At 36.6% G+C, this 26,132-nt stretch overlaps 1 protein-coding gene across 2 annotated transcripts in view; it reads left to right on the top strand.

Moving 5' to 3' along the window:
- Positions 1–26,132, top strand: part of COL14A1 (collagen type XIV alpha 1 chain) — a 254,847-nt gene that overhangs the window by 27,832 nt on the left and 200,883 nt on the right. For both annotated transcript variants that reach the window (XM_036760560.1, XM_036760567.1), the window contains exons 3-5: positions 8,408–8,524; positions 12,671–12,814; positions 17,233–17,322. In XM_036760560.1, the coding sequence (XP_036616455.1) occupies positions 8,408–8,524; positions 12,671–12,814; positions 17,233–17,322 (351 nt within the window). The remainder of the gene's footprint in view (positions 1–8,407; positions 8,525–12,670; positions 12,815–17,232; positions 17,323–26,132) is intronic.

The raw sequence follows: 26,132 nt of genomic DNA, 5'->3' as shown, positions 1-26,132 counted from the left end.
TTTGGCAAAATAAGTGTGCGTATGTATGTATGTATGTATGTATACATGTATACATATATACATATGCATGTATATATATGTAAAATTATTCTATACATATTCCTATTTATCAGTTCTTTCTCTGGATGCAGATAGCATCTTTCTTCATATGTCCTTTATAATTAATTTGAGTATTTATAATAGTCAGAGTAACTTAGTTGCTCTAAGTAGTTCTTAAAACAATATTGCTGATACTATATACAAGGTTCTCTTAGTTCTGCTCTTTTTGCTCTCCATTATTTCATGCAACTCTTTCTGTGTTTTCCTAAGATCATTGAGCTCATCATTTCTGATAGCACATTAGTACTCCATCACAATCATAACCACAACTTGTTCAGCTATTCCCCAATTTATTGGCATCCCTGCAATTTCCAGTTCTTTGCCACCACAAAAAGAGCAGCTATAAACATTTTAGAACATAAAGGTTCTTTTCCTTTTCCCCCAATCATCTTTGGAAATAGACCTAGAAGGGGCATTGCTGGGTCAAAGGGTATAGGTAGTTTAATAATTCTTTGGGCATAATTCTAGATTGCTCTCCTATACATTGTTCTTCTATATTCCCTAGCTTCTTTCAAGACAGTTCAAATTCCACCTTCTTCAGGAGACATTTCTTAGTTCATTCCTCCCCCAGCTGCTATTGCTTTCCATCTTTCATCTACCCTGTATCTAGGGCAGTTAGATGACTCAGTGGTTAGAGTGCTGGATTTAGAAAGACTCATCTTCCTGAGTTCAAATCTGGTCTCAGATACTTGCTAGTTGTGTGATGCTGGGCAAGTCACTTACCTCTATTTGCCTCAGTTTCCTCATCTATAAAATGAGCTGGAAAAGGAAATGGCAAACTAGTCTAGTATCTCTGTCAAGAAAATCCAAAATGGGGTCATGAAGAGTCAGGTATGACTAAACAACGATGGCCAAGGTAACATACTTAAAATCATAAACTCATACCCTCAGGTCTCTGAATGTGGCACTAATGTAACGTCATCATAAAAGAATAATGTACGGATTTTAGCAAATTCATGAGAACCTGATCTAGACCTCCTTGTCTGGATTGTTATTTATTTTGTAAGCAGACCTCCTGCTAAAGGTGATAGCAGTTCTTTAAAAATTAAAATGTCCGAGCTTTTCAGAATGGAGTTTTGATGGTGAGGTAAAAGACTAAGGAGAACTCCCCTACTCTTGTATAGGATGGGGATTCAGTAGACTGATTTCCAGAAATTTTCTTTCCCACTTAATTATGATTCCCTTAAGCATTTTCTCATTAAAGTTCTTTGGGACAGAGAAGTTATTTTCTAAATAAATGTTAATATCTGTGAGCAACAAGCCTAGCCCTGTCACTATGAAGAGGTTAATGAAAGGGTCCTCCTTGGCCTTTCTCCCAAATTTCCCTGAGGAATGAAGTTAATATATTCTGAAGAGCATGATTTGGCCTGCATCCTAAAGTGGGAGCATGACTCTACCATGCTAGGGATGAAGGTATTTTCTTGTTCTTTTTCTTGGACATGTCAGAAGGAACATTTTACACCCTTTTTTTTTCCTTCTTGAAAGGGGAAAATTAGGATTTGCACAGACACTTTTTAGCATTTGAGTCGAGTCCATGCAAGCATTTGTGACTTCTCTAGGAAGCCAAGTACAGGTATTCAAAGCAGCTCCTTTGTGCTCACAAAAGACACCATCACGTGCCCGGTACTACATGAATTTTTGTTCCATGAAATAAGCATAATTATTTTTTCACTGCATTTACAAAGTATTTGTCAGTATTGTGGCCCCTTTCCTGGCCCAGGTCCCATTAGCATCTGTAGGAAAGTCTGATTTTTTAAGACATTATATGGAAAAACTACACCTTTCCTTTTTTTTCTTCTTTCCCTGAGACAAAAACCAAAGGGAAATTCGTACTTTGTATAAAATCATGGTTTTTTTTTACATGTTTGTGAGTTTTGATGTTCATATAGGATTGAGATTGTACCATTGATTTCATTGATACAGAGAATTCCCAGATGAGAAAACTCTCTCCACCAAGGCAGGTCAGCGCCTTCCCTACTATATATATTCTTGGAGAGTTTCCTAAAGCAGAGATGTCAAACATATGGCTTGCACAGATTAAAATATAATTGGGAAATTTTTAACAACTCTAGTAAAAATACAATAGAACATAGAAAGTGTTAATATGTGGTTTTCTAATTCTAACTCAGAAGTGTCTGAGGCTAGATTTGAACTCAGGTCCTCCTGACTCCAGGGCCACTGCTCTAGCCATTGTACCACCTAGCTACCCTAAGGAGCTTATATTCTAATGGAATAGAATTGGTTCATGTTAGTAATCCTAATGAGAATTAAAATATGAACCTCAGAGTCATCAGAAGCTGTGTTCAAGTCCTGCGTCTGAACCATATTAGCCATGTGACACTGGGTTATTCTCTCAGCACCCTGGGCAACTTTACAAGGCCATAATTTACAGATGAGCTGTCCATCTTTAGCAGTGGAGGGTTTTCCACACTGGAAGTTCCCTACAGCAATGCAATCGCAGGTCCAAATTAAAAATAAGTAGCTCTCATGGTACTGTATCAATGTTCATTTCGTATATAGGAATATACATAATTTGTGTAGGAATGTACGTACATTTATTTGTATAGGAATATATATCTGTATAGGAATATATCTATGCACACATATTATTTGTACAGGAAATACAGTGACTAAACATCAGAATTTCAATCATGAAAAAATATATATCCTTATTTATAGTTTACATATATAAATATGTATACATATATACTTTTATAGTTATATATATACATATGTACTTAGATATATGTACTACAAATATATATATATGTGTGTGTATGTATGTACATATATACATATACTTTTGTTTATATACTGATCATTATACTTCTTATACAAATAATTTCTGGTAATACTATGTAACTTAAGTATATATTACCATGCTGTTTTGGTTTTGTCTTTTCAGTATATTTTCAGAAAAGGTCTCATTCTTGATAGGTTAATAGGTAGTTTAATATTAATGATTTGAAAATCAGAGTTGGTAGAGAGCCAGCTGGCTTTAAGTCTAATAAGATCTGGGTTTATGTCACATATTTAGACTAGATGATCCTGGATGAATCACTTAACCTCTTAGTGACCCATGAACCTCTCTCTCTGTGTTGCAGAGGAGCTTCTAATCTTCATTGAGACAGGGAAGCTTCCTCATCAGTTCCCTATGCCAATGAAATCACAGGTCCAGTTCAAAAAAGAGAAAAGGTGGAAAATAAATATTGATATAAACATGCATTCATCTGTGCAAAAGTGCTGTGTAGAATTCTAATCTTTAGACTTATAACCCTGACTACTTTCATCAGCAAGGAGACAAAGAATCTCCTTGAAAATTCCAAGGCATTTTTAGCACTAATGAAGTCATTGGAACATAGCACATCTCCAGTACACTTCAGGTTGATTGCCTCTGTGTTGCTATCGGCCATTCAGTTTTACATTCCTGAAAAACTATTCAATGAGCTCTAACCAACGACTGCCATCAGCTCACTGACTCAATTTGTTTTCATGAGTGGTTGTGGGTTTGTTTGTTTTTTTGCAAGATGTGAACTTTTCTTCAACAATAATAAAGTGCCCTGCAGAAATGGATTCCCTCTTCAGCTTGGCGACCATATGTTTGTTGTTGTTGTTAGGTTTTAGTCCAAACGTGATTTCCTCAATGTGGAGAATTGTCAGCATAGAAACTTTTAATGTAGATAGGAACACTTAGAGTGTCACCTGGAACCACTCAGAAGTTAAGGGACTTCCCTGTATTCACACAACAAATATTTGTTGGAGTCTCACTTTGAAACTAGTGGCCTGTTCTTCTACCCACTGTTATTAAGTATAACATACAAATACAACAAAGATTTACTATGTTAATACTATTCGTAGAATACTGTGCTGAGTGCTAGAGAGGAGATATAGTTTAGATGAGAAGGGGAATACATTACAATAGATTGCAATCTAGTAGGGACAGCTAGGTGGCCAAAGGATAGAATGCTCGGCCTGGAGTCAGGAAGACTCCCCTTCCTGAGTTCAACTCTGGCCTCAAACACTTACGAGCTGTATTACCTAGGGCAAGTTACTTAACCCTGTTTACCTCAGTTTCCTCATCTGGAGAATGAGCTGGAAGAGGAAATGGCAAACTATTCCAGTATCGTTGCCAAGAACACGCCAAATGGAGTCACAAAGAATTGGACACGACTTAATAACCACTACAATGTAGTAGAGAGATAAGACAACAAGATCCATTAACAGTTACCATCAATAGTTTGGGGTGTGTCCAAACATCAGATTTGATTAACTTTGTGTTTTCTATAAAATAACTCTAGTTTTCTATAAAATAACTCTAGTTTCTTCTCTCCTTCCTGCCTTGACGATAGCTGTTACTTTTTTTTTTTAATTTTTTCATGTCCAAATGACAAAAAGAGTACAAAATCTTTACCTTTTAGGTGACTAATGTTCTTTATTGTGATTGTGAGAGAACAAATCCTTGGAGCAAAAGTTCTTTTGGCCTAAGTTTGACATAAGCAAAAGTTCTTGTTGTGTGAATATTGGCATAATAATGGTACTCTATTATATGTGGATGTCTACCAAGCACTGGTATGTTTGGGGCCATTTGATTCAGTGCTTGGTCATTTAAGGTAAGTGGTTCCTCTGTGTAAGAGGAAATGATTCATTTGGCTGCATGCTGGGTTCTTTCTCACACTGTTAATATTTTTTTTCCTGTTGGTTCATTTGTTTAAAATGTTATCCTTGCTTTTTTTTGTTTAAATCTGAGAAAGGTGGGTTGAATAATTGAGCATAAATCCTCATTTTTTTGTGCATTTATATCAAAATTCCCTCTCCCCCGCCCTACACATTTAGATGACTTGAGCTAGTCCTCTAGCTAAATTTCTCTGGAAATCCTAGAACTTTTGTACCAATACATATATCCCAAAGCCTGCACATTGGCGTGTTAAATTTTAGTGGCTTAGACAAGTAATATGGAATTATCCTTTTTCATGAGCTGTCAGAGGGTATTACATTTTCAAGATGATTCATCACTGAGTTACTAGCTTTCTATAGAATAAAAATCATTCTAGATCAAACACTATAGAGCATAGCTACTTTTATATGAATTTGAAAAACTTTATGAATTGTATGTTTTTCTAAAGTGGAGATTATGTTAACATACCAGATTCATCATAATGTGCCTTTTTCTTTAGATTGGATTTATGATTTCAACAGTACAGTACATTAGCATCCAGTAAGGTGCTTCTTCTACTAGCACAGATCCAAACTTGCAACTTCTTCTGTACCTTATTAGCCTATAGCATTGCCTAGAGATTTGAAAGGTTAAGTGACACATCTCAGGTCACACAGTATATGTCAGATCAGAGATCTTCCTGATCAGGAAGAGGGTCAGAGGGTCTTCTTGAGTCAATTCTCTGTCCACTATGTCACCTGCCATGTCCAACATATATATCATATGGGATTTCATGTACTGTCCCTTTAAGCTACTGCTCTGTTTGTATGCAGTTTAGTGGTGAAAAGGACAGAAAAGGTTTTTTTTTTAAACATGAGAGAGTTCTAGTGACTGTCAAAGGATTCAAGATATATTTGCCATTATGATGAATTTTCTGATACCCAAAACAAGTTAGAAAAGACCAATAATGTTTTAATAAAAGCTATAAAATATCTGTATAAAGAAACAAATTCACATGAGATTTGAACAATTTAGAAAGAAAATAAATTGCAGAGTCAATATAAAGGATTAAATCACCTTGTGAATGGTGTAGGATGATGCTTCATATGTATGTGAATAGTTTGGTTTTTTAAGGAGGCAGAGAAATTTTATTTATTAAAAAGTGGAAAGATTAGAGTAAGAAGAAACTGTTTCAAGAACACAAAACAAGATGTTGAACCATGTGAGGACTTACAGCTTCAAGGGATTATGGTACCTCAGTTTATGTGTATATTACTCAGTACTATATTACATATATCATGCAGTTATGACTAAAGAGGGTAAAATTCATAAACATTTGCAGAAGTGAAGTGTTTTTGTAAAAGGACCATCAATTTCATAGGGGAAATTTGGGGAGCTGTTAACCTTTTATGTTAAAAGTCAGTCAGTAAGAGTCAGGAGGCTTTTATTAAAATCATTGACAGGAGGTGGATCTGAGATAAGAATCTTATGAGAAGAATTGAAAGTAGAGAAAGGATGGAGAGATGGAACTGAAAAGCTGCTTAGTTGGAGCTGACAGCTAGAAGCAACGAGCTGACAGGTCTGAGTTAAGTGATTCCTGATTGGTAGAAGAAAAAAAATATGGTTTCATTTACCAAGAGCCTCAGTGACAGCTATTGTCCTTTAGTGCCATCTACAGTTGGGGAAAGGTGAAGCTTTTCATAAGTGCCCATTGTTCTCTGCTCTCACTTCTGGTTCAAGAAGGAAAAGCAGAAGGGAAGACAGGTTTTACAGTTAGTTTGTATCCTAGTGAGCTGACTAGGTTTGCTTGCCTCACAATCACAGGTTATCACAATGGGCAGTACTGCCTCCTGGGGGGCACTTGAATGATCCAGGGGGACAGTGGTAACCTCGGGTGCAATTGGGGTGCATTGAATAAAAATAAGGGGGTGGAGGAAGCATAAGAAAAGAAGAGAAGAAAATTTTGAAAAACCATTCATGTATGTTTCATCTGTTGTGTAACAGAGTTAAAGTCATAGTGATTACATTATTTTCCAAAGAAACACACAAAATGCAAATCATAACAAATCAGTGGTCAAGTCCACTAAGAGGTCTTAACAAGCAAGTGTTGGCAGGTAAGCATGTTGAACATTGTCGGGAAGTCCATCATGCATTGGCAGGAATATGGGCATGTAATGATTTGTTTACAATATGAAACTATACAGTTACATGACACAATATTGCATCATCAAAATTTCAATGCAGGAACTGCCCCCCCCAAATTTACACTAAATTATAAATTTAAGATATGTCATTTTAAAAAATATTTTATAGTTTTTGAAATGATGCAAATTTCCAAAAAAAACATTAAAGGATTAGAGAAAGTAAATTTACAGGGGGGTAAGGAATAATTTTTTTAAAAGGGGGCAGAGGCCAAATTAGTTTGGGAATTTCTGTATAAAGGATCAGTCTGAGCTATGTTGCTGTTAACTCTGGTCTGATTAGACAGTGCAGGAGAAAGAGGAGTGAATAACTGACTGGGTTTGTATAGGTCAGAAGTAGCCAGTTTGATGAGTTTATACAGTATTCTGAGTGGGAGAGTGAAACTCTAGTTTATAGGTATATTGTGATATATTTTATTATTTATGTATTTACTTTAATATACAAGGATCTATAATATTACCATTCTTTAGTTTGCCCCGTTGTTAAGTAAATAGTAATGTTTAAGAAGTGTCATGATGCAAGCAGTACTTCTGTAAATACAACACATCTTGCTAGCACTTTACATTGTAAGTAGCCATTTGGTTGTATAAATAGAAATGCATCAAGAGCTCAAGAGCTGTAGTGTTGAATGGGGGGGGGTCTATTTCCCATGAACAGGGTTACCCTAGGACACTAATAAGAGAGTAGAAGTGTAACTTTATAGGTGGTCTGTCTCTTTGAATCTAGACCTGCCAGGGCGAGGGCTGGTTGGCATGAGTGAACCCATCTAAAGAGTGAGTAGGTGTTGACACACCTAGGTGAGAAGTATTAAAGCCCCTAGAGAGAGTGGGTAGCTATCTCACACCAGCTATCTGCAGTAACTGTCATTAAACATATATATTCAACATATATCCTATGATTTGGGGCAAAATGGAAACTTTTCAGTGTAATTCATAGCAGGGCTATAATCACAGTGCCATTTGTGGGCCATAGCCCCATTTATGGATATTTAGGCCTTAACTGCAAGTTACCCTTTACCTAGTCATTACATTTTTATGTACCTGATAATGATTTCTATGGTTTTATTATTGCAAAGTGACTGCAGATGGTCGCAGGTCCAAATGCAGCATAATGTAATGATAAGATCTTTGAGTCAATCAAGCAAGAGAAAACTATCCTCATAAGTCAACAAAAGAAGATTTGGCTTGATTCACTTTGTTTATTAAGCCAGACATTGCCCTCCAACTCATTTGTCTGTTTGCTTTTTGTTGTATGTCTTCAGGGAAAATCATGTAGCTCTCGGTTTAATGTTACTTTGGCAAACTAACAAGTTAATACTTTAACTCACATTTTTTTTTGGTGTGCTGTCAAACACCCTGTATGTAAAAGTGTCAGCTTTGCTTTAGTTTTTCAATAAAAAGAAAATTTATATACCTTAATATGTTCTCTAAAAGATTTTGTTTTCCTTTACAGTGGCTCCACCAACAAGATTAAGATATACCATATTATCTCATGACAGTATACAGATCGCATGGAAAGCTCCCAAAGGGAAATTTGGTGGATACAAACTTCTTGTGACTCCAAATTCAGGTAAAAAAATCTCAAATTAAAATTTTATAGTGAGTAAGAAAATGATTTCATGCAGGAAATTGAAAATATTACTTAAAAATTAGTCTTTAAGTACTTTTTATCCTTAAAGCTTGAAAACTTTTTCTCCAGCGAGGGCAGTAATTTCCCCTTTTATGGACCATTATGGTTGACAATGTTTTGATAATTCTCCTTGGGCCAGATTTCCAGTCTAGTAAGAATTCTCTTGGCCTGCAGAATGTGTGACAGGATGAAGTTTTGGCCCACTGAAATGGGAAACATACAGTTCAGTTACTGTACTCGTAGACCACCTGCATGGCTGGCCTGATTGAAAGCAGTGGGCCACCTGAACCCTCTGGAAGATTGGCTGCCAACCCAAGGCTGGTGTGGGGTGGGTGGTATCAAGGTGGGAGGTGAGTGAGGGAAGGACTTTCTTTGTTTTGAGTACTCACTGTTGTATATGGATTTCATTTCAAGTAGAAAAGCCTATTACTAAATAATTTTTTTTCCTGACAAAACTAAGATTGAGTAAGAGCTCAGACATTACACTTTCTATCCCTGTGTCCAAATGAAATTTTAGTAATAGTAATCACAATAGTAGTAGTAGTAGCTATTTACTTGTTGAACTGATGTATTGGTTTGGGTTTTTTTGAGATTTTAGTAAGAGATTTTTTACAATTCTTATAAAGAATTGTAATACAAACAACGTTATATAAAAAGGTGAACTGTATATTGGAAAGATGTATGTGTGTGTTTGTGTATGTGCCTATGTATATATGTATGTGCATGGAGGGACACATACCCATTTGGGATGGAGAAGAGAGAGTAATAAGGTACAAAGGGGCAAAGTGATTTTATATGGTGTCAGTCTTACTATAGGTAAGTGTTTTCTCCAGATGTGTATTTCCACTTGGCTTTCCCCTCACATAATTCTGTTTTGACAAGAGGTGGTAGGAAGAGCTTGATGTAACTTGGCTTCTTCTTTCAGCAGTTAATCCTTAATACTGAGATATTTCCAACTCTGACACTTGTTGGATGCTGTCAGAGCATCACATGCTTGGTTGGGTATAGAGAAAGACACTTTTTTTTACTTAGTGGATTTAAATTGTGATAGAACAAACATATAGGGCATGTGACTAATTGCCCTGATCTATCTGTCCTTTCCCACTAAGTCACATAAAAGAGAGACAGTAGTTTGGCAGAAATTGGGCTCAGGTCAGTGTCTTACACCATATATCACAATAAACTCAAAGTGTATATGCAACTTAAATCTTAAAGGTTACACCTTAAAAAAATAGAAGAGAATCAGATCAGTCACCTTTCACATGTGTGGCCAGGGGAGAGTTCTTGACCAAACAAGGGATAGAGGTGATCACAAAGGATAACATTTTTTATCTTTCACAATAATTTTTGTTTTTCAGCAGAAGAAAATTTATCTTTCATGATTTTTATTTTCCATGATTATGTGAAATTTAAAAAGCTTTTACCTGAAAAAATGTGATTATGATAAAAAGGGAAGCTATCGATTGGGGGAAAATCATTGCATGAGGTATCTGAGAGAAAGGTCTCATATCTGAGATACCTATAGAACAAGTATATAAGATCTAGAGACAGTGCCCATGGGATTTATACAAACAGTTCTCAGAAGAATTGAAAACTATTAACAATGTGAAACATGTGAAATCTGATTCCAAATTTCCAATATTCCAAATTTTCACATCAAAACAAGCCTGAGATTTTACCCTGCATCCAGCAGATTAGCAAAGATGACAAAAAGATGGATCAAAATATTCAATATTGGAGAGGCTGTCAGAAGGGTAAATATACTAATATAGTGTTGGTTGAACTATGAATTGTAACTATTCTGGAAAACAATTTGGAATTATGCAAGAAAGTGACAAAATATTGATTCCTTTTGATCTAGAAATGCCACTGCTAGTGCTAAAGACATCAAAAGCAGAAATATTCATAGCAGCACTTTTTGTAGCAGAGAAGAGCTCAAAACAAAGTAGATAGAAGCCCATCAATTGGGAAATAACTAAACACAGTATGATGGGTGAATGTACTAGAATATTACTGTGCAGTTTAGAAATGACAAATACACAGATTTCAGAAAAGTATGGGAAGACATTTGAACTGATGAAAAATAAAGTAAGCACAACTGGGAAAATAATATACACAAAGACTATGAGAATGTAAACAGAAAGAACAACAACAAAGAGGTAACTGAAGCATTATGACATTGTAATGAACAAGCTAGTACTTGAAGAGGCAAGAAAGTGTACTTCCTTTCTTTTTGGAGGTAGAGGACTAGATATGGAACATTGTATTTACTATCAGGTTCAGTTGATGTGTTGGTTAGTTTGACTGAAATGCTTTTAGGTTATTATCATTATTATTGTAGTATTTATTATCTTTAGTAATTTTGTAAGCAAAGGATGACTTTTTAGGTAGAGAAATGGGAAGGAACGTGTTTAGAAATGAAGACGACAAAATTAAAAATTTAAAGAGCAATGATGCATTATAATGGATAGTGGGAAGACCTCTGACACTAGCTATAAGAACACCTAGTCTCTTTCAGCCCCAGACAACTCTATAAGACTACAAGTTATAGACTGATTATTTATAAACATCAGTGGAGATGATGCTTCCTATGAAAAAAAACAGTAGATTGGAGAAGACTGAGATTCTATTGGAAATTTTGAAATTGCTGGAGTTGTCAGGAAGGCTATAGCTGTCAGACTTGTTTGATAGTGTTATAATGGTCTTTTAAAAAAAGATACGTGTTCATTTTTTCCCCCAAAAGACTGGATCTTCTTTTGCCCAGGTAGAAGCCATTTATTGTTGGCCTGAGACCACTGCTGATCAGTATAGAAGCTTTGACCTGTTCTGGGTCAATCTGACCTGGGTCAATTTACCTCTACTTCTAGAGGCTCACCATGTTGGTGCTAGACTTCTTGAAGATACCCAATCAGCTTTAGCCCTACTGTACCTCAGAACTCCTAAACTCAAGAGGATCCACCAGCCTTCCTGCCCCATAACAGGGATCATAGACCAGAAACTGCAATGCTTGGCTGCATATTCACTTTGAAAGTGGCCAGGCAACAGAGAGAATCTTGCCTGCTGTTCTTCAAGGTCTCAAGCCAGGGAGAGGATTGAAGATGTTTAAATTGCTTCATGAATCAGGATGTTTTGGCTTACTTCGTAGGTACTAAAATAGAATGACAGCATGGAATATTACACCTCTGGGGCCTAGACTCCTCTTCGGTTTTAAGAATTAGAAAAAAATTCTTTCCATTCAGAATTAAATTGCTGATAGAGTGTTTTCCGTCTTCCCTTCTTATAAGGAAATGTATTTCTATAGCGTGCTGAGCTGACAGCATGCAGGGATGAAAGATTTTGTACAAAAACAACTTTTTACAGGTCTGCTTTCATCCCCATTGTCTAGATTGTTGTGGCAATTCTGAAACTCTTTAATCCATTTGTCAAATGGGGATAATAATGTTGGCACTACCTGCCTCACACTGCTGTGAGGATCAAATGAACTAGTGACAAACTGACATTTAGAGAGCTCTTTAAGCCATTTCCTCACAATCGCTCTTCGGATTTAACAATACAAGCATTATGCCCATTTTACTGATGAGGAGATGGGCTCAGAGAATTTGCCCATTTTTATAATAGCTAGTAGTAATCATAAATTCCATTTTTATATAGTCCTCTATTCTATAAAGAACCTTTTTCATAACAGCTCTTGTAGATAATGCTTTTTACAAATGAGGAAACAGGCTCAGATTTTGCCCGTGGTCATATAGCTAGTAAATATCTGAGCTTGGATTTGAACCCAGATCTCCTGACTCCAAATTCATTGCTGTGTTCTACAACATGACCTCTCAGCCATGGTCTTATGTCAGGATGGTCCATCATAACCATAAAGCAAAATATAAATACGTGCTATTAATATTGCAAGAATAGGTCAAATTAGGTTTCATGTCAAGAATTATAAGGTCAAATTAAATGGGATGTGTGAGTAATTATTCAGATTTTTTAAAAAAAATTCATTATTTAAAATCTTGGATGTCCATATGTTATCAAATAAAATTCTCTTAATATCTACTTTTCAACAGTACATATCTTTCTGTTTTATTCTAGGTGGAAAAACCAACCAGCTGACTCTTCAGAACAGTGCAAATAAAGCCATCATTCAAGGTCTTTTGCCAGACCAGCACTATTCAGTACAACTTATTGCATTTGATAAAGACAAAGAAAGTAAACCCGCCCAAGGCCAATTCAGAAGTATGTATTTAGCCATCATTAAGCACTGAATTTGAATTCTGGCTTAAATGCTACCTAGGCATGCAGCCAGGAATTCCTTTCTTCATTTGTTCATTGTTGTCTGGTTCAAAAATGCTTACTCTAATTAATTAGTGCTTAATAAGTAAATGAAATGCTTGATTAAGTTAAAGACTTGCTACATACAAGTGCCCTGTGCTAGGTGCTGGCATAGATAAGACATCATCCTCATCTTCAAGGAGCTCACAACTAAGTAAATTATGTAAATTAAGTAAATATGATCCTGCTGTGTGTTTCCTTCTGCATATCTTGAGAATGTTGTACATTGTGCACAGAAACAAGAGAAAGGGGTAGGAAACTCTATACCTTCTACTCGATTGCTAAAGTAGAGGGCTTTTAATTTAAAATGAAAGGGTTTCCAACCTCTCAGATTGGGACCTGTGGGTGCTATAATTATGTTTTTATCATTCATTACTCTGATTTCTCTCCTTTTGAGTAAGAAAGGGCAGATGTTCCTTTATAATGGCATACTCCTTTTTTGATTTAACCCTCATCAAATGTCCAAATGACTGATTTTCAGCCTTTCTGCCCTTAGTTATGCTGCTTCTCAGATGGAGACCATATTCAAAGACTTTAAGCGTATCAGGATTTGCCAGGATTCTGCATTCCACAGGCACAGACTTTGAGAGCTCAGAGGCACCATGATGAGGCACCTTTGGCACGTTGGATGATTTTTTTGGTAGCAAATTTATAGGAGGACATGGACAAGAGCCACACCAGATGGACAGGCATAGGTTCTTTGTGCTCAGCACAATGGGGAATTCCCTTAGAAGGAATATACAGATACCGATGATATCACAGATCCACTGGCGTATAATTATTGTGATGATAATTATTAATTAGAGATAGCATCCCATTGAGTTTATTAATAATAATAATACATTGTTGAGCTCCTTGATAATGATCAATCCACCAGTCAGCCGATCACATAACTGTTTTAAAAAATACATTCTTTTCAGACTCAAAATGTTTGATACCTCTGGAACCATTTTCTCCCCTTCAAAATAAATCAGTCTTCTGTCTCATTTTTGTTAGCTTTCTATTTCACTGTTTTTTAAAAAAGCTTTTGAGAGTCCATTAGGATTGAAGGAAAGCACTTTCTTAAATAGATGGTGAGAAGCAGGGAAGTGGGTTTAGATTGATGACTAGTTAATGGCCAGTCTAAAGGTAAGCTCTTAGATCAACTTTGAAACATCTCAATGACTGGGCAGCCTAAGAGACCACGGTTAGCATTAAAACTCTTTCCAAATGGGGTCTTGCTCAAAGTACTTAATAGAAATATGAGTTGTTTTCAGCTTGCTCTGCTAAGCTGGAAAAATCAAGGAGCAAATGGCCTCAGTGAATAATTAGATAAATTATATTTAAGTGTGCTATTTTGTTAGCTGTAACATATTTTTGTTGGCCAATGTGAAAGATTAGTTTTACCCGAATAACAACTTTCAATAATGAAAGAAAAACAAGTTTGCTTAGAAAGTTTACTTTTCCATTCTGCATTTCCATACTCTCTTTTTTCACAGCAAGATATTGCCATGGCCTGTCATCAGTTCCCCAAGAAATCTTCATGGTTGAACCAAGGAAAATGAGGGTAAAAATCATAGAATTGCAGAATAGAGAGGGAACTCTTAAAGCATCTGGTCCAACTCTTACTCCAAGCATACATCCTATCTACAACATCCTTGGCAAGTGGTTATCCAGCCTCCCCTTAAAGACCTCACAGTAAGTGAGGGGAATTCAGTAGTCTCCAGTGGCAGTCCATTCCATTTATGGATAGCTTTAATTGCCAGGATTCTCCTCCCACCATGTGTTGATTTGAAATCTACTTTCCTGTAATGTCCATCCAGTGGCCCTAGTTTTGAGATGACTGAGGAAAGGAATATATAGAAAGGAGAGGACTGAGGACAGACCTTTATGGACTACCCATATTTAAGGGGTAAGCAAAAGAGTTTGCAATGGGTCACATAACAAGTAAGAGTCACAACTTTGATCCAAATCCAGGACACCTAACTCCAAGCCCATTGATTATCTCACTATAACATGCCTGCAACTGTGACCATATGCATTATAACCATAACAAAAAATGGAGAGAGTCAGAATAGGAAGAGAAATAAGAGAAATACAATGATATTGTAATATCTCAGAATTCTATGTTAGAAAAGAGGAATTGCTGCCTAATCACATGTCTCTCATTCTCTACTTGTGAAATTGATTTTTCTGAACTGGCTTGGTGCTGGAAAGAGAGGTGGTAACTGAGGCAAGAAAATCTGGCTTAGATTACCCCGTCTGATACCTAATGGATGTGTGACCCTAGGAAAGTCATATAATCTCTTAGTGCCATAGGAAATTCTCCAAAATTTTAAGTTGCAGAGTAGGGGACAATCTCTATTGGGAGAAGTTTCCTCACTGGTGCTCCCTATGTTAATGAAATTGCAGGTCTTATCCCCTGGAAGTATAGGATTATACTTATCACTGTTAAATTGCATCTTATTTAGGCTCATACCCTAGTTCTAGCCCAATGGTCTCAAACTCAAATAGAACCAGGGTCCACTAAATCATTCGTAAGGCTCCCTTCAGACTACATATTGACTTAGAAAAACACATTAATATTATCCATTTTATTGCATTTATATTTATTTTCTTAAATGTTCTCTAATTATATTTTGATGTGGTTTGAGCCAAACTTGGCAGTGTTGTAGTCTTCATGCCTCCCAGCGGCTTCATGATTGACACCTCCATTCTAGCCTGTCAATATCTTTGTGGATCCTGATTCTTTCATCTAGTATATTTGTTATCCTTCTCAGATTTTGTCATTTGGAAATCTGATAAGCTTTTCTGATAAGCTTTGTGGATCCTGATTCTCTCATCCAGAATATTTGTTATGCTCAGCTTTTTGTCATTTGGAAATCTGATAAGCTTATCGATTAGCTAAGACATTGATAAAAGTGTTAAACAGCAAAGAGTCAAGCACAGATTCCTTGGGGATTCTCCAGGAGACCCACTCTCAAGTCACATTGAACCATTTGATGACAACTCTTTGGTTCTGGCCATTTTCGATCACTTCTAAGTTGAACTAATTGTATTATTTTCTAGTTTACTTACCTCCGTCTTGTTCACAAGATAGGTAGAAGTATGTCTGAAAAAGATTTAGGAGTTTAAACAAACTAGAGTCTCAATGAATGAATAGTATTTACCAATGTAAAATGTCAACTTTTTGAAACTTTATGTGGTAAAGCATCCAGGAAAGCTAATGGATCTTTGGATGCATTAAAAGAGACAGTATCTAGGATTGAGAGGTGGTGGTCTCACTGAACTCTGACCTTGTCAGACCACATCTAGAATATTATCTTCAGTTCTGAGCATCACATTTTAGGGAGGACCTTAATAAGCTGGAGAGTTCCAAGGGTAGGTCAACCAGTTTGGCTGAGGGCCTCTGATTTATGCCTTATGAGGATCAAACGTAAGAGGCACATGATAGCTATTGTCAAATATTGGAAGGACTGACACATGGAAGAGGAAGCAAACTTGTCCTATTCGGTCCTAGAAGTCAGAACTAGGAACAGTGGGTAAAAGCTGCAAGGAGACAATATCAGATTGATGTCAGCAAAAACTTCCTAGTAATTAGAGCTATCCCCTCAGAAGGTAGTGAGTTCACCATCACTGGGGTCTTCAAGTCCACATGGAAGACATGATGTAGAGGGGAATCTTGTTCCCGTAAATTCTTTGAGGTGCCTTCCAACTGAAGTTCAGTTATTCCGACTCTGCAAATGAACAAAATGACAGTCAAATGTGATCGAGGAGACTAAAGACTGTGAAGAAGCTAGGGAACTTGAATGTGTTTTGTCCTGAAGGCAGTAAAAACCAACATCAAACCAATAGTTTGTCAATAGAGAAAGTAAGAGTAAAAAGAAAACAATTGGGCTCCTGCTAGAATTGAAAGAACCCAGGATGTAGATCAGAAGAAGTAGGTTCTATGGTAACTTGGGACAAGTCCCCTCACCTCTCAGGGTTCTAATTTCCTCATTTGTAAAATGAAAGGTTGGAGTAGTTGATCTAAAATGACTATTTTATTTCAGATATTTTACAATTTTTTTTGGTTTTCTCCAGGCCTGATTTAAATAGTGGAACTTCTGGTGAGGAGACCCCCTCCTACCAATGTCAAATGTCAACTTTTTTGAAAGTTTTATAAAATGTAGATTTTACCTTACAGGATTGTTGTGAAGATTTTATGAGTTAACATATGTAAAATCCTTTGAAAACCAAATGCTAGCTATTATTGTCATTACAGCTATTATACCTGATACTTTTGATAATTTCTAAGTATCAGAGGCTAGAACAATTAATATATTTATTCATATTTCTTTCAGTTAAAGATCTAGAAAAAAGAAAAGAGCCTAAACCCAAAGTCAAGGTTGTTGACAAAGGAAATGGAAGTAAGCCCTCTCCACCAGCAGAAGGTCAGTTGTCTTTTGGCTGTGCTATTTCTTTGGGCAATCCATCTCATATGGTTTATTTGTTTCATCAAAGTTCTTTCTTGTTTTGCAGTAGTCACTAGTTGCCATCTTAGTGATTACAAGTATCCTTCTCATTTCTAATGTCAACATTAGAAAACTTCCCTTTGTTTTGCAACTGTAAAGGTTTGAGAGAAAAATAAAGTCTAGATTTCATGATTGTGAAAGCACATTTAAGGATTGATGTACAGCTAAACTTATTTGTAGAGACAGAAAAAATCAATTACCAACAGTTATTTAATACCTACTGTATGCCTCCCATATGCTAGGTGCTGGGAATGCAACAATAAAAAATGAAGTCATCTTAGAGTTCAAGGACCTTACACTCCTGGATCAAAAAAAAATACTACTTAAGCTATCCAGATCCTTTTTAATCTGGATATCTCTTTTGCTACTATCAATTCTTATTTTAAGGTTACAAGGTGGGCTGTGCATGTGCTCTGTGTGTGTGTGTGTGTGTGTGTGTGTGTATGTGTGTGTCTGTGTGTGTGTGTGTGTATGCACATGCCATGAGGATCAAACGTAAGAGGCACATGATAGCCATTGTCAAATACTGGAAGCTCTGACGCATGGAAGAGGTGTGATCCAGGAATGTAAGGTCCTTGAACTCAATGATGACTTCATTTTTTATTGGGGTGTGTGTGTGTGTGTGTGTGTGTGTGTGTGTGTGTGTGTATACGCATGTGCCTGTGTTTGGTGAAGGATACATGGGGGACAGAATAGTAGCACAGACCTGAAAGATAAGGAAATAACTAGATTGTTTTCATTGCTTCCATGGTAAAGAGTTACCTGGTTGATGCCGACTGAAGCTATTTCCAAATAAGCACTGAATTTTTAACCAGGGTATCAAGGCTCCAGTTTTGTGTGGCCACTAGCTGTGTTATTTAAAGAAGTCTTCTAACCTTTCTGAGCCTCGGGCTCAAACTATGACTTGTAGTCATCTAATTCCTTCCCTTCACATTTGGAGCTTTGTATACGATATGAGGTGTCTGTCTAAATCTAATTCTTGCCAAACTGCTGTCCAGTTTTCCCAGTGTTTTTTGTCAAAAACTGTCATTAGCTCAGTAAGGGGGTCTTTGAGTTTAGTGAATACTAGGCTACTAGTTTCATTTGCCTCTGTATGCTTTATACCTAATCTACCCTACTCATCAGCTTATTTCTTACCTAGTATGAAATTGTTTGATTATTACAGCTTTGTGATAGAGTTTCTGGATCTGGTTTTGCTAGACTACCTCCTTTCTACTTTTTTCACTGTTTCTCTTAAGATTCTTTACTTTTTATTTTTCTAAAAAAATGCCATTGTTTTTCTTCATAGTTCTAGAAAGTAATCCTTTGGTAGTTTGAGTGGTATGGCCCTGAATAGATAAATTAATTTAGGTAGTGATGGACTATCGCCAGTCATCTTGACTTTTGTCTTGCCACTGGACTCCAATGACTCTAGAGGAGAGAAGAGGCTGATAATTTTGTTTAGCTCTGCCTCCTTAAATTCAATTCATGAGCAAGACAAGACATCACCCTTGTGATGTCATTGATTCTCTTCAAGAATGAAGGATAAACAATAACAACAATAATTTAGGCAGTACTGTCATTTTTATTATATTGGCTTGTCCTACCCATGAGCAACTAATATTTCTCTAGTTTTTTAGATCTGTTTTTATTTCCACAATGTTTAGTAATTGGGTTCATATAGTGTCTATGTGTATTTTGGAAGGTAGAATCACAAGTATTTTACATATTCTCTAGTTATTTTAAATGGCATTTCTCTTTTTCTTCCTGCTGGGTTTTATTGGAAATATAAAAATGATGATGATTTACTTTTATATCTTGAAACTCTGCTGATTATTAATTATATTAATTTTAGTTGACTTTTTAGGGTTTTCTAAATACACCATCATTTTATCTACAAAAAAGTGATTAAATTGTGTTTCTTCTTTATCTGTTACCTTTACCTGTTTTTCAACACCTCGCAACTCTAAAATTCTATAAATCTATGAAATTATATTTAAATAATTAAGTAGATCTGTTTCTATTGGACCTTAAGCTCTTTGAGAAGAGGGAGCTTCTTTTGCCTTTTTTTTTATTCCCAGCACCTTAGCAGAGTGCCTGGCACATAGTAGGCACTTAATAAATATTTATTCACTGGCTGATAGATTTTGGAGTTACTTCTAGAAATACAGAGTCAAACCCATCCATTCCTAACCATCCTGTGTAACTCTTGCCCGTATCTTCCTAAAGGATTGCCACCCAATGTTCTGGAGGCCTTTCTTTCACTTTTGAGCATCAAAAGGTTACCAGTGGAACACTATTGCCATCCATTCCCTTGTCAACCCTCAATCAATCTTTCTGTATGACCAGCCCTTCTTTTCCTCTTTCTATCGTAGAATTCCTTGATAATATCCTTTACTACTGTTTTTCTTTGGAGTCCTTGTTGGGTATATTCCTCAGTTTATACTCAATGTGTTTTCGTTCAGTCATGTCTGACTCTAAACCCATTTAGGATTTTCTTGGCAAAGATACTAGAGTGATTGGCCATTTCCTTCTCCAGATAATTGTGCAGATGAGGAAACTGAGGCAAACAGGGTTAAGTGACTTGCCCAGGGTCACACAGCTACTGTATGTCAGAGGCTGTATTTGAACCTCAGTCTTCCTGACTCCAGCCCTAGTACTCTATCCACTGAGCCTTCTAGACTATTTTATGGAGAACTCACACAGGGCAAGCATTTATGTGGTAGTCAGAAGAAGCGATACAAGGACACTCTCAAGGTCTCTCTTAAGAACTTTGGAATTGATTGCGTGACATGGGAGACACTGCACAGGATTGCTCAGCACGGTGTGCCCACATCAGAGAAGGTGTTATGCTCCAAGAGCAAGCAGAATTGAAGTAGTTCAAAAGAAACATGAGATGTGCAAATTTAGAGAATCCACCCCAAAAGTTTACATGGACTATTTGTGCCCAACCTGTAGTACAGCATTCTGAGCTCCTATTGGTCTGCTCAATCACAGTCAGACACAGTTCTAACATAGTGATGTCATTTTGATCCTCTTCGAGAAGGAAGGACAACAACCAACACGCACCCATCACCCTCTGTGTGATAATTCATTCTTAGTTCTACAGAGGCTGAGGTGCCCCATGTCTCACTATTATAAAGCAACAATAGTACAATGTTAATATGGAAAACACAGGACTTTGCTTCTCAGCAAGCTTGAAAAAGGAAAAACAAAACTTAAAAGTCTTTCTGTCTTTAGGTGTCTTTACGCCTTACCTTTTTCAGATAGCTAATAGAATAAAACCTAAAGCATTAATATCATAAGCAAGGATAATATTTAGAATTTTTGTCTTTCGCCCCCAGTATGAATACTTTAAAATATTATGTAGTAAGTCAGTCAATCAATAAATATTTATAAAGTACTCAATATATGCTAGGTACTGTGCTAAGTACTGAAGATATGCAAAGAGACAAAAGACAGTCCCTACCCTCAAGGAGCTTAAAATCGAATGGGGGAGAAAACATGCGAGCAAATATATACAAAGCAAGATATGTACAGGATTGATGGGAAATAATTGGCAATGTGAAAATACTGGGTTGAGGAAAGCTTTCAGGAAAAGATGAGATTTTAGCTGAGACTTAAGAGAAGCCAGAGAGATCGGTAGGTGGAGCAGAGGAACAAGAGTGTTCCCAGCATAGGAGACAATCAGAGAAAATACTCAGAGCCAAGAGATAGAGGGTCTTGTTTGTAGAACAGTTAAGTCAGTTAGTTAATAAGTGTTTATTAAATGCTTACTATGTGCAAGGCAGGCATTGTGCTAAGTGCTAGATAAACAGAAAAAGACAAAAGATAATTTCTACTCTCAAGGTGCTCATAGTCTAATGGGAACAGATCTACTCAAGTATTTAAATATGATTTCATGGAATCAGTTTAAATATTATTTCATAGAATCCATTTAAATTTCATAGAATCATGAGGTGTTGAAAAATAGGCCTTATACAAGGCAAAGAAGAAACAACACACACATTCTGTCCTTCATGTTAAAAATGATCATGGAATCATAGAATTTCAGAGTTGGAAGGGATCTTAGATCTTGTCCAACTTATGTCTCACTAAGTCTTTTCTATAATATCCCTAAGAGGAAGTTATCTATCCTCTGCTTGAAGTTTTTAATAAGTATAAATAATAAATAAATAGGAGAATCCACCAACCCCAAAAGACAGCTCATCCCACTTTAGGACAGTTCTAATTATTTGGAAGTTTTTCTTTATTTTGTGTGTAAATCTTCCTTTTTTGAACTTCCACCCATTGCTCTTAGTTCTGCCCCCTGGAGCAAAACTAACATGTCTTTTCTTTCTTCTCTGAGACAAAAGGCCTCCATACGTTTGAAGATAACTGTTATGTCATCACTAAATCTGTCTTCTTGTCATTATGTCCATGCATTTCCAACAAAAATCTGATATGCTTCATTATGCAGAAGAAAATTTAGCCTTTTTCTCTAGATACATGTTTATGTTTCAAATGCTCTCACTATATATTTGAAGTAGCTTTCTAAAGTTTTTCCTCTGATTATTATTCCTTCTGATAGACAAAATTAGTTTTATAATTCTGCATGATTTCAATTCCAGGAAGCAGATAACTGATTTCAGGCACTTTTCTTCCTACCAATTACTTTATTGATTTGGTGAATTGTCATTCAGGCGAGGTTTGCTGTAAAACAAAATCTGCCCTGTGATTGGGTCTCTGATACCTGATACTGACTGCCTGCATGCCTGGACCTTCTTCTGTTGCTTGTCAGATTTCCTGATTCTGTGACTGTTGAAATTTCTACTTATTGCTGAGTCTGGTGTCCCATTGGGATCTCCCCGACTGACTCTTTTACTACTGGGTCTGTCTGATTCTATGTCCCTGATCAAACCCAAATTACTTCCTACTGAATCCTGGTTGGGATTATTATATTGGTTTGCAGTTTTAAAATCTGTTTGGCAGCCATTAATTTAATAAGGAAAGAATTAATGATATTTAGAAAAGAAATGTGGTCTAGGATGATGTGAGCCATATGGAAAACAGATTCATAGTATTATCTTTTGAGGCTAGAAAAGGAAACACGTTTCAATTCTGTGGCAAAGGAAGAAAAACATTAAAAGAAATCTTTCCCAGAATGTTAGACATATGGAAAAGCTTGGGTAAATACAGATGATTTATATCTTGGAGCTTGCTTCCTAAGAAAGGGATAGCTTTTCATCTTCTTATCTTGTTGTCGTGTTTAGTTTGAGTGTCAAAATAAGGGAAAGGTGACACCAGTAGCCAAGACCCAGAGGAGGAAACCCTGCTTTCTGTGATAACTCCCTCTGATAAATCAATGGAAAGACTCCAAAAGACCCATTGTGGAGATTCAACTGTTATCCATATGGGAGCAAGTTAAACACCCTTCAAAGGTGATGAAAGAGGAGACCAGAGCTGGTTGGGGGCACTTATACTTGCAATTTTCTAGCTTTGTTTTTCCATTCTTATTTTATTGATGGGAAGTACCATTTGTGTTTACTATTTTAAAGTTAGTGTGGGGTTGGTGGCTTCTTTTTACTCATCATGTAGATACTGCATTAGGATGTTGCTTTAGATGATTAAATACAATTATTTGCTATTAATGTTATAATGTAAAATTTAAATATTAATTATTTGTTAGGTATAATGTAATAATAACTAATTTATGTCACAAAGCATTTTCTGCACATTATCTCATTTGTGCTTCTCACCATCTTTGAGGGTAGGTAAGATAGGTATGATTAATCCCAGTTTCTCTCAGAAAGATTGGCCATGGTTACATAGTTAGTGTGGGAGGTGGAATTTGAACCCAGTTCTTCCTGACTCCATTTCCAGCACTCTATCCAACATATGATGCAATTAAATCCATGGTAAAACTTAGCCACTGAAATCCAATGCTTAGAGATCAGGATTTGAAAGTTCCAGATCAGAGGTTTTTAACCTTTTGTGTCATGGACCCCTTTTTGGCAGTTGGGTGAAGTCTATGGACCTTTTCCAAAATAATGTTTTTAAATACTTATAATAAAATATATTTATGAAGGAAGCCCATTCTATTGAAATACAATTTGCAGAAAGGAAGACAGCAATCACCTACAATCTAGTGGTGGATCTAAGAAATACCAAGGTATTCATGAGTATAAATGTTATCTTGTCATGTCTGTAATAACTCTAATGTGCTATGAATATACCTGTGATTTCTGTTGGTGACAAAGCCATGGGACCTGCAAATACTACTGTTGTTTGTTGCCTACAATCATAATTGAAGGAAAAGTTAAATTTTGGTTACAGGTTAGTGAACATAAAGATGTAATTTTTTCCAACACGAGGTAAGAGACTGCCTAAAAATTGTTCCCAGATCACAGGTTAAGAACCCTTGCTCTGGATTGAGTAGCTATTCAATTCGACAAACACTTATGAAGTGCTTACTATGTGTCAGGTGCTGGAGATACAAAACAGTAATGAGACAGGCCAAAGAACTAGCATTCTACTGAGGAGATGCAACATAGATGCAGAAAAGTAAATGGAGCATGATACATACAGGAGAAACACCAAGTAATTTGGGTGGAGGGGAAATCATGGGGAAATCAGGAAAGGTCTCTTGTAGGATATGACACTTGAACTGAGCCTTGAAAAGAGCAAGGAGTTTGAGAAGTTGAAGCAGGTTGGGGTGAGAAGGGAGGGCACTCCTGATGGGAGGAATAGCTTATGCAAAAGCATAGAGGTGGAGATGGAGTTCTGCAGAAGGTGAACAGTTCATAGGGCAGTGTGATCAGAGAGTGTGAGAAAAAGTGATATGAATTTAGAATGGAAATATAGGTATCAATCAGATCATGAAGGGCTTTAGATACCAAATAGATGAGTTTGTATTTTGTGGTTGTTTGGTCATTTCAGTCATGTCCGACTGTTTATGACCTCATTTGGGGTTTTCTTGGCAAAGATACTAGAGTGGTTTGCCATTTTCTTCGCCAGCTCATTTTACAGATGAGAAAACTGAGGCAAACAGGGTTAAGTGACTTGCCCAGGGTCACACAACTAGTAAGTGTTTGAGACCAGATTTGAACTCACGAAGAGGAATCTTCCTGACTCCAGGCTCAGCACTCTCTCCACTGCCCTGAGTTTGTATTTTACCTAGACCCATAGGGAGTCACTGAAGCTTCTCAAGCAAGGAAATAAGATGGTTAACCCTGTGCACGTGGAATGTCAGTTTGCAAGTTGTGTGGAGGAAGGATTGGAGAGGGGACAGACTGGAGGCAAGGAGACCAATTATTATTAGCAGAGGCTCTCGCAGTAATCCAGATAAGAGGGTGACCTGAACTATATGAGTTGTGGCATGAGTGGAGACAATGGGAAGAATGGTGTAGACATAAGATTGATAAGACTTGCAACTCATGATATACAATCATAAAAATTCTTAACCCAGATCTATGAACTTAAAAAAATTGATAACTCCATTTCAATACAATTTTTTATAATGTTATGTATTTATTTTGTGCATTAAAAACCTTATTGTTAGAAGGGATCCATAGGCTTTGCTCGACTACCAAAGGTGTCCACAACACAAAAAGGTTAAGAACTCTTGATATAATGGTGAGTAAGAAGGAAGAGTTGGACATGATTCTGAAGTCCTTCAATCCATCTGTTTGACTTTCAGATTCTTTTTTTTCCTGGTCTTCCCCTCCCTTACTTTTTTCTTACCATTATAACTTAGGTGAAGGGAGAAAAGGAAGGTAAAGGTGAGGAAGCACTAGTATATAGCACACTGCCTTGGATAAATGCTCTGATCAGGCCTAGCCATTTTGCAGATGGTGTAGCCGCCCAGGGAGCTTGTGTCATGGGCACCCACATTTATTTTTCCTAGGAGGGCTCACCACTGCTTAATGCAGCCCTCATTTTGAAATCTCCATATGCCCACCTAGGACCCTGCCTTAGGGATATGTCAGCTTTGAGGGATATGTTGAACTATTGATGACCTCAGCTCATACCTATGGTTTGAATTATTTTTGCATGAGATATCATCAAGTGAGTGACTCAGATACCATCAAACATATTTCTTATTTTTAAAAAAGTTCAGTTTAAATGGAAAGATCTAAGGTCCTCAGCTGAAGTTTCTGTGTAAATAGTTGCAGGCTTATTTTCCAACTACTGTACATATTCAGTAATCCAAAACAAAACAAACTTATGAATAAAAGAAGTATTTGCCTTTGAGCATAATACAATCCTAGCCCAGTTGTTCCCATGAATGGGTGGCCTTTATTGTCCATAATGAGCTTTCCTTTGTGGGTACTGTTTTGCCCTGGAATGCAGTGTTTCCATTAAAAAAAAGATCTCAGTTTGATAGAAAAGAGTGCCATGGGTCTCTCTCTGATTTCAGTAAATAAGATTGTTTGCTTTCTTTTCTTTGTAAAAATTGTGCTATTATGTTCAAAGTGGGGTAAGAAGCCTAACTCAGATAACCTAATTTTCTGAAACATTGAGCATGAGATTAATTTTTGTTATCCCTTTGACCTGTTTTACACATATTTTTGCCTTTGAAATGTGATAAAAAGGAAGCTCTAATCAGAATTTAATAGTTGCTATTTTGGGCAACTTTTCCCATCTGAAACCTGGTGTCATAGTGGGTAGGTATAGTAGAAGACCCAGGTTCCAATCCTGCTTCTGATACCAAGCTTCTAGAATGTAAGCTCCTTGAGGGCAAAGGACTTTCTCATTTTTCTAAACTTCAT

This window comes from Trichosurus vulpecula, chromosome 1 (assembly GCF_011100635.1).
Source record: "Trichosurus vulpecula isolate mTriVul1 chromosome 1, mTriVul1.pri, whole genome shotgun sequence".
Lineage (NCBI taxonomy): Eukaryota > Metazoa > Chordata > Mammalia > Diprotodontia > Phalangeridae > Trichosurus > Trichosurus vulpecula.
This window is presented reverse-complemented; position numbering and strand designations above follow the sequence as displayed.